A 7500-nucleotide genomic window follows, 5' to 3' on the forward strand; every position below is an offset into this window, starting at 1 on the left:
ATGAAAAACGGGCTGTTTCCAAAAATCTGTTCTGCAAAAATGTTGGACACTTTGGCTGTATGTTGTAAACATGAAATAAAGATTTTAACTCTGGCTTCATCCAACGTCTAGATTTTTGAATGGATTTTTGTGATCGATCGATTGGGATCGGCGCTCTGTGTGTGTGTGTGTGTGTGTGTGTGTGTGTGTATCGTGTGTGTGTGTGTGTGTGTGTGTGTGTGTGTGTGTGTGTGAGATCGATCGATTGTTATCGGCGCTCTGTTCGTCAGCCTGTGTGTGTGTGTGTGGCTAACTAGCCTGCTAGCTGGTTACGCAGTAGCACCTCGGCGTCAAATATTGGACCAAAAAATAAATACTCAGAAATCCTCATAAACGTTGAAAAAGCATAATAGCTCTTTAAAAACTTTTATCACTGCTCAATCGAAAGTGTCATCACATACTGTATCACTGCATGGTATGCCAACTCTACAGAAAAAGACAAGAAGTCACTAAGTCGGGTAATAAGATCAACAGAAAAAATCATCGTACTCCCCCTGCCCCCACTGGACAATATCTTTAAGACCCACTGCCTCCGCCGGGCGAACAACATTTTGAAGGATGAAACACACCCCTCACACTCACTCTTTTCCCTTCTCCCCTCTGGTAGGCGTTATAGGGCCTTCAAAGCACCTCCAGGTTGCAGAACAGCTTCATCCCCATGGCCATTACAGAACTGAACAGCCATGCCCCACCAGTCCGTCCGTCCGCCTGCCTCCTAGCTTGCAAAGCTGCACAGTTGCACAATTTTGTTGTTTGGTTCTACTGCACAATGACAAATAAAGTACATTCTATTCTATTATGGTTAGACATAATAAAATTTAAATTGTGCATTTCATACACATTACATAACAACATCAAGTAATCGGTTTAATAAAAATAAATTAAGGAAACAGTGTCCATTCCCCCCTGTTCCACCCTCTCAATGGCTCAGTTCCTGGCTCAGTGACCCTCCCACTCTCTGCCGGCTGCCTGTGATTAGGCTAGATCAAAAATGATACAAAATATGATGTATGAATATTTGCAAGATAAAATTGTGTATTGTGTGGAATTGTCCGAAAGAATAATAAATAAATAAATCTAACTTTTAAATAAATACTACTCGGGAGTTAACGGCTACTAATAACACTTAGCCGATTTAAAACAAGTGAAAACATTACTTTCAAATTTGATGTCTATACTTGTTGCTTCCTATCCTTTGTCTTGTTAAAAACGTTATAAACGCATTATTAGACTGCTGTGGTTTATAAAAATAGGTGATTATGAGCTAAAGCTGGATGCTTGTCCCCAAGCTAATAGCTATACACCAGTCAGGGAAATTACCAATAAAAACATTTCCTTTAGTTTCACCGTTTGAATAAAAACACAAGTAGCTTCCTATCTGTTGTGTTATTAAAAACGAGGCATTAATAGACTGCTCTGGGTAAGATAAATAAGAGGATTTTGAGCAAAAGCTGTATGCTACTCCCGAAGCTACATGCTACACTAGGTAAATAACAGGCAAATAACCATTGAGGACATTTATTTTTAGTTTCACTGATCCTATGTCTTGTTTTAAACGCGGCATTGACTGCAGTGGTTAAGATAAATTAGTATATTATGAGCTTCTGTGTTGGTTTATGCAATACTCTGCATGCTTTGCTGTACTACGGGCATCTTGTCGCTTAGAGGGAAAAACAATATGGCGGATGAAGGAATATTTTTCCAGAGGATCTTGGGGCCATGGACCAATAATAAATAGGGGGGTGGGGTTATCATAGACTATTGCACGGTGGAGGTTTCTGGTTACTAATGTGGGGGGAGGTGGCTTATGACAACATAGCGAGAAAAATGAGAGTACATTGGGGAGGTTTTCAGAAAGGGGGAGGGTGAGAAAAGGAGAGAGTTTTTTTTTGATAGTTTGGCAGTCTCTAGGCACACGTGGACCCATATTTATGTTAAAAAACATCGAAAAAGTGCATTTTGCATAATATGGGACCTTTAAGATTAAATCATATAATTGCTAGTGATCTAAATCGTCTGGGAATTTGAATTGATGTACAATTGCAAATGGTCTGCATATAAATCCATGTTACACATCATTAAGGCCTATAATACATTTCATCATGTCCATCTCTACAATGATGATGAGTTTTTTTATTTATTACATCTACTTCATCAACAAAGTATTAATATTCTTACTACAGAAATCACTCATATTTATGCTATTTGTATATGCTAGGCTACTATAGCTTATTCATTGTACGAATGGAGTACTTTACCTTTCTTTGGATTGTAAGGATTTATCACTACTAGGCTGGTCTAATAAATGTAAGAAAGATTAAGATAAGAGATATATCTCCTTTCTTGTTGTTTTGAAAATACCCCTTGCTTTTTTCTTTTTTTTTGTAGTATGTGTAACCCCTCTACTAATATGTTTCTAATAGACCTTCAATATAATACTAGAAAACGAACTTCTCGTCTACTTTCCAGAACGTAGATAATAAAGACATCCAGAGATAATGCTGCAATCATGTTTAATGAGAAGAAAATAATCACATTTCTTGCATGATAGTTTACATGTTGCATTGCTCTCTCTCATTCAGCTCAGTTAACTTCACAGTGCTGCAGTGATTAGGATTAAGGTTAAGAGCAGTAGTGTTAAAGGAAACTAAAAGCATGAATGGATTTCACCTGCTTCTGTCTTACATGAGGAAAAGCATGTGACCACTGAAGGTGGTGTGGTGATCTTCATTATCAAACACTTTGTGGTCTTTCCACAGCTTCAGAAACACATGATCTCCAGCCTCCAGGAACAGTGTGATGCCCTGGGAAGCACACCCATTACCACCCGACTGTTTCTCCCATGCACAGAAAGTAGTCTCGTTGTTCTTGACCAAGAAAGCGGATGGAGCAGAATCTTTTCCAACTAAGTACCACTGGAACTGGTAGGCCCCTCTCGCTGGCGCAGTGAAAACACCTGTTGGACATTTGTTTTAGTCATTTTAAAAGGGAAATCAAATAAAAATCACACATTGCAACATCCTTTAAACAGACCATCAAAGCTAAAGAGTGAAAGGTATTAATGTCAGGTACCTGTGTGTGGGTTGTAGGCGTCTCCAATGTTTGTTGGGACGTACTTCAAGATCATAAGAGTGTGTTCCTTAAATGGGCCGAGAGTCATCGAGCCGGCATCGGACAGAGATGCTGAGAAAGCCACCTGTTTATCTGAGAGAGAGAGAGAGAGAGAGAGAGAGCAATATAAATATGTTCCATCCACCATTTAAGGCACTTCCCTGTTATGTAAACAACATACTGACATACCAAAAGTATTGGAACAGTGAGGGCAATTACTTTATTTTTGCTGTAAAATGTGGTGTTCCTTTACAAAAAATGCTTTCTTCTCAGTTGTGTATCAGATCCAGATGTAAATACCTGGAAATGAGAGCTGAAATGTTGATCTATTGTCTCATATTCATCTTTTGGTGTCAAACCCAAATGTTTCCAGTCTACAGCAAAAATAAAGGAATTGGCCTCACCGTTCCGATACTTATGGAGGGGACTGTATATACATAGATATAGATATATACCGTGAACTGACATAACTTTACATTGTTTTAAAACAACAGTGGAGTTTAGAGTTTCTAATGTAATTACTTCTCTGATTAAAGGTGCAGTGTGTAATATGACATCATCAAGAAAGTTCTACAAAGTTCTAGAATGCAACGCTCCCTGGGTAACCCCACCCCTTTAGAATAATAACAGAAGCTACAGTGGCCTTCAAGGACAAGAACAATTCTAAATTTTAAACAATGCACCTGATGACATTCCAACTATGACTCTTTCAAGATGGCGGCACTAGGCCTTGGTCCAAAATATGCAGAAATATGGACATATAAGAGACCCTTTCTAACTACTACTACTACGTACTTATGGATACTATAATTATTTTCTACAAAATCTGCTGGGAAATATAACCTAATATTCTACACACTGCAGGTTTAAAACACATCACTTTACCTTTATTCAGTTTCACCATCTCCCTCCGCACAGCATCCTGCACCAATTCTTTCAGAAGATCTTGCATTGCGGCCATGTTGCTTGTTGCTTCTCTGTTCGTCTGTCAGATGAACTGTGTCAGTGTTAACCTGAGTGACACTTATATAGAAAGGAGAACCACACATTGTGCAACCCTTGTTTACTGTCAAACGGTAGAGTTTTGACCGATTCTTGCGACAGACACATAATTAATTGTCAACCACACTGTTGGCATAGGCCACACTGTTGGCATAGGCCATCCTACCGCCCACATACTGTTATCCTCTCTTGATTCCATGGAAAGGGGTTGTTTTCTGGCAGAAAGCACTGACAATAAACTATCTCTGTTCTCTCCCACGGCCTGTACGTGTTTGTAACGACACGCCGTGACATGTAAGAAAATTAATTGTGGATAATTTTTCATTAATTTCACACAGAATAAATTCAGTGACCACATTGACCAAAACTCAAGAGCTCTTGTCCCATTCATAGACAACAACATACAAAACAATGTGAATTTATTGCAACATTTTCAGTTGCTAAGACACTGTTTCCACAGTCACATGAGCTAAACAGTTCACATCACCTCATTCCAAACAATACAACTCTTTACACATGTCTAGGGCGCACATGGTGTAATGGTTGACCCCGGCCGGGTTGGCTGTTTTTTAAAGGCCCTGGCAACCCAAATCCACTAAATCCTTGTAACTATGTTATTTGGGGGTTAAACTGAATGCTAATATGTATATGAAAGGTTTTAGGAATATCTGTTAGCCCCCGCAAACATACTGTCATGTCAGTTGGTCGACCATTTGAAAAATCCTGATTCAAATGTTGCTTTAGAAGCCATTTGCACACGTCACACGATTCTAAAATATATTGGACTACCCGTTAGAAAATTTCTGATTCGAACTTTGCATTAGAGAGGAAGAGAAAGAGACTGTCTCTTTGTGCATGAGCCATTTCTTGTAGCCCTACGTTTAGCATTTTGCATTTAGTGAATGAGCCTATTTGCTATATTTAAGTTATTATTGTTCTGTGTGAAACTGTTTTGATTTTACAAGGGAAATAATAGTTAAGTGTGGTAATTTACACTCAAAGCCCCGTCTGAGCGAAGCTGTCATGGTGTGGAGACCTCGCCAGTGTGAGCCGCAGTGCAGACAAACTCTGTGGTCTAAGACTAAACGATCACCAGGGATTCCTGCATGTTGACGTTGTCGGGGGGTTAAGGCTTCCGTGATCCGATTGCATGTCCCGAGTCCCGAGCCTGGATACACAGAGACATATCCCCAAACATACTGCACTAGGAACTGTACAGTGAAACAGCCGCCTCCTACCCGCTGATGGGTAAAAGCAAAGAGCTGCCTCAAGACCTTCGCAACTTAATTGTTGCAAGACATAAAGATGGCATTGGTTACAGGCTCATTTCTAAGCGTCTGGATGTTCCAGTGAGGACTGCTGGGGCCATAATACGGAAGTGGAAAGACAATCATTTCACCATAAATGTGCCTCTATCAGGTGCTCCTCACAAGATTTCTGACAGAGGAGTGAAGAGTCAGAAGAGTTGTCCAAGAGCCAAGGACAACTTGTGGAGAGCTTCAAAAAGACCTGGAATTAGCAGGTCCTGTTGTCTCAAAGAAAACAGTAAGTAATGCACTCCACCGCCGTGGCCTGTATGCACACTCACCAAGCAAGACTCCATTGCTGAAAAAAAAGCATGTTGAAGCTCGTTTAAAGTTTGCTGCACAACATTTTGAATAGCCAGTGAAAAACTGGGAGATGAGAGCAAAATGTAAGAGTTTGGATGCCATAATACACCCCATGTTTGGAGGAGAAATAGCACTGCACATCACTCTAAAAACACTATACCAACAGTGATGTTTGGAGGTTCGGAACATCATGGTGTGGGGCTGCTTTTCAGCAAATGGTACAGGCAATCTAATGGAGACATTCTTGACCAAAATCTGCTGCCATCTACCAGGGTGATGAAGACGAAACAAGTGTGGACATTTCAGCAAGACAATGATCTCAAACACACAGCCAAGGAAACTCTCAATTGGTTTGGGGTGGTAGGATGGCCTAGAGGAAAAGGTGGCCGACCAGTAACCATGAGGTCGCTGGTTCGATCCCCGGCACCGGACAGGAGGGTGTTAGTTGTAAAACTAGCAGAGGCTGGTATTGCGTCTACGGTGCCCACCATCTCTACCATTGGCTGTGTCTTGATTCAGGGGTTGCGGTCTTGGAACCGGCCTCGTAGGCTGCATTTGAAGACCGATTGCGTCATAGCGGCGCGCAAAGGCTGTCCCATTTGCAAGGCTCCTTGCAAGGCTCCTCATATGCGGTCGTGAAATGCAGCCTTCGTTTCACAGTTTTGAAGGCTGCATCAGATGTATCCTTCGTGGCCCAACATATCCCAAGATTCATTGCGTTTTTTTCAGAGATTGCATAAAATAAAATAAAAAATAACAAAACAGCAACGTGTTGCTCCATCTTCTTAACTTTTATCTTCCTTTCTTTTTTTCTTGTACTTTTTTTTCTTTTCGTCTGGTAGGCAACTTATTTTTCTTTTTTCCTCCGCTGACATGGCTGTCTCCTTTGGCAGCAATCAGGGTTGCTAGGCAGCACAGAAGCGGCGAGTCGTCACGCAAGGTAACGGCTTGTTACGTAAACCGGAAATGCTCGTAAACGGAGACCTGCGGAGACCGTCTCGTTTAACAAGGCTCGTTGGCCTTAAAACCGGCCTTAAAATCGGCCTTCATAGGCTTTAGCCTTCATAGACCGCGAGACTGCGTCCTACCAAGTGCGTGGTCTCTGAATCAAGACACAGCCATTGTTTCCTTGAGCAAGACACTTAACCCCAAAACTGCTCCAGGGGCGCTGTACTGCGGCTGACCCTGCGCTCTGACCCCCTCCGAAGTGTGGTAACTTGAGAGGGGATATGCGAAAAGACGAATTTCAATGTGCCTCGTGTACAACTGACAAATAAAGATAACTTAACTTAACTTAACTTAACTTTCAAAAAAAGAAAATAAAGCTGCTAGAATGGCCCAGCCAATCACCTGACTTAAATCCCACTGAAAATCTATGGAAAGAACTGAAGATCAAGATTCATTAAAGAGGCCCACGGAATCCTTCTAGATTTGAAGACTGTTTGTGTGGAAGAATGGACCAAAATCACACCAGAGCAATGCCTGAGACTAGTCTGTCCATACAGGAAGTGTCTTGAAGCTGTCGTTACCAACAAAAGGCTTTTGTACAAAGTATTATATAAATATCAGTGAGTGTGTTCAATACTTTTTCCCTTTGTCATTTCACATTATTACACATAACTTAATTTCTGAACTTATTTGTTTTGGTATCTTTGTATGTATGGATTACTTGGGTTGTTACCAACATCTGGTGAAAATATCATGTCAATAGCACCTTGGGAAATATGTACTGAGGAAA

The 7500-nt window shown here is 40.9% G+C and overlaps 1 protein-coding gene across 1 annotated transcript; it reads right to left on the minus strand.

Annotated features, from left to right (window-relative positions):
* Positions 1 to 2535: 2535 nt before the first annotated feature.
* On the minus strand, positions 2536 to 4194 carry LOC307250773 (complement C1q-like protein 3). Its single transcript, XM_080027955.1, has 3 exons — positions 4036 to 4194; positions 3112 to 3243; positions 2536 to 2995 (listed from the first exon to the last, which is right to left on the minus strand). Exons 1-3 carry the CDS (start codon positions 4109 to 4111, stop codon positions 2721 to 2723), a joined length of 483 nt encoding a protein of 160 aa, XP_079884081.1. The 5' UTR covers positions 4112 to 4194; the 3' UTR covers positions 2536 to 2720.
* Between the last annotated feature and the right edge of the window lie 3306 nt (positions 4195 to 7500).

The sequence above is a fragment of the Ammodytes marinus genome, assembly GCF_949987685.1.
Source record: "Ammodytes marinus genome assembly, chromosome: 5".
Taxonomy (NCBI): domain Eukaryota; kingdom Metazoa; phylum Chordata; class Actinopteri; order Uranoscopiformes; family Ammodytidae; genus Ammodytes; species Ammodytes marinus.

Excerpts from the sequence above, each read along its gene's own strand:
- LOC307250773 (XM_080027955.1), bottom strand. The coding sequence starts at position 4,111 with ATGGCCGCAATGCAAGATCTTCTGAAAGAATTGGTGCAGGATGCTGTG. Across the intron at positions 3,244-4,035 it reads GATGGTGAAACTGAATAAAG|ATAAACAGGTGGCTTTCTCA; the intron begins GTAAAGTGATGT and ends TCTCTCTCTCAG. Across the intron at positions 2,996-3,111 it reads CGCCTACAACCCACACACAG|GTGTTTTCACTGCGCCAGCG; the intron begins GTACCTGACATT and ends AATGTCCAACAG.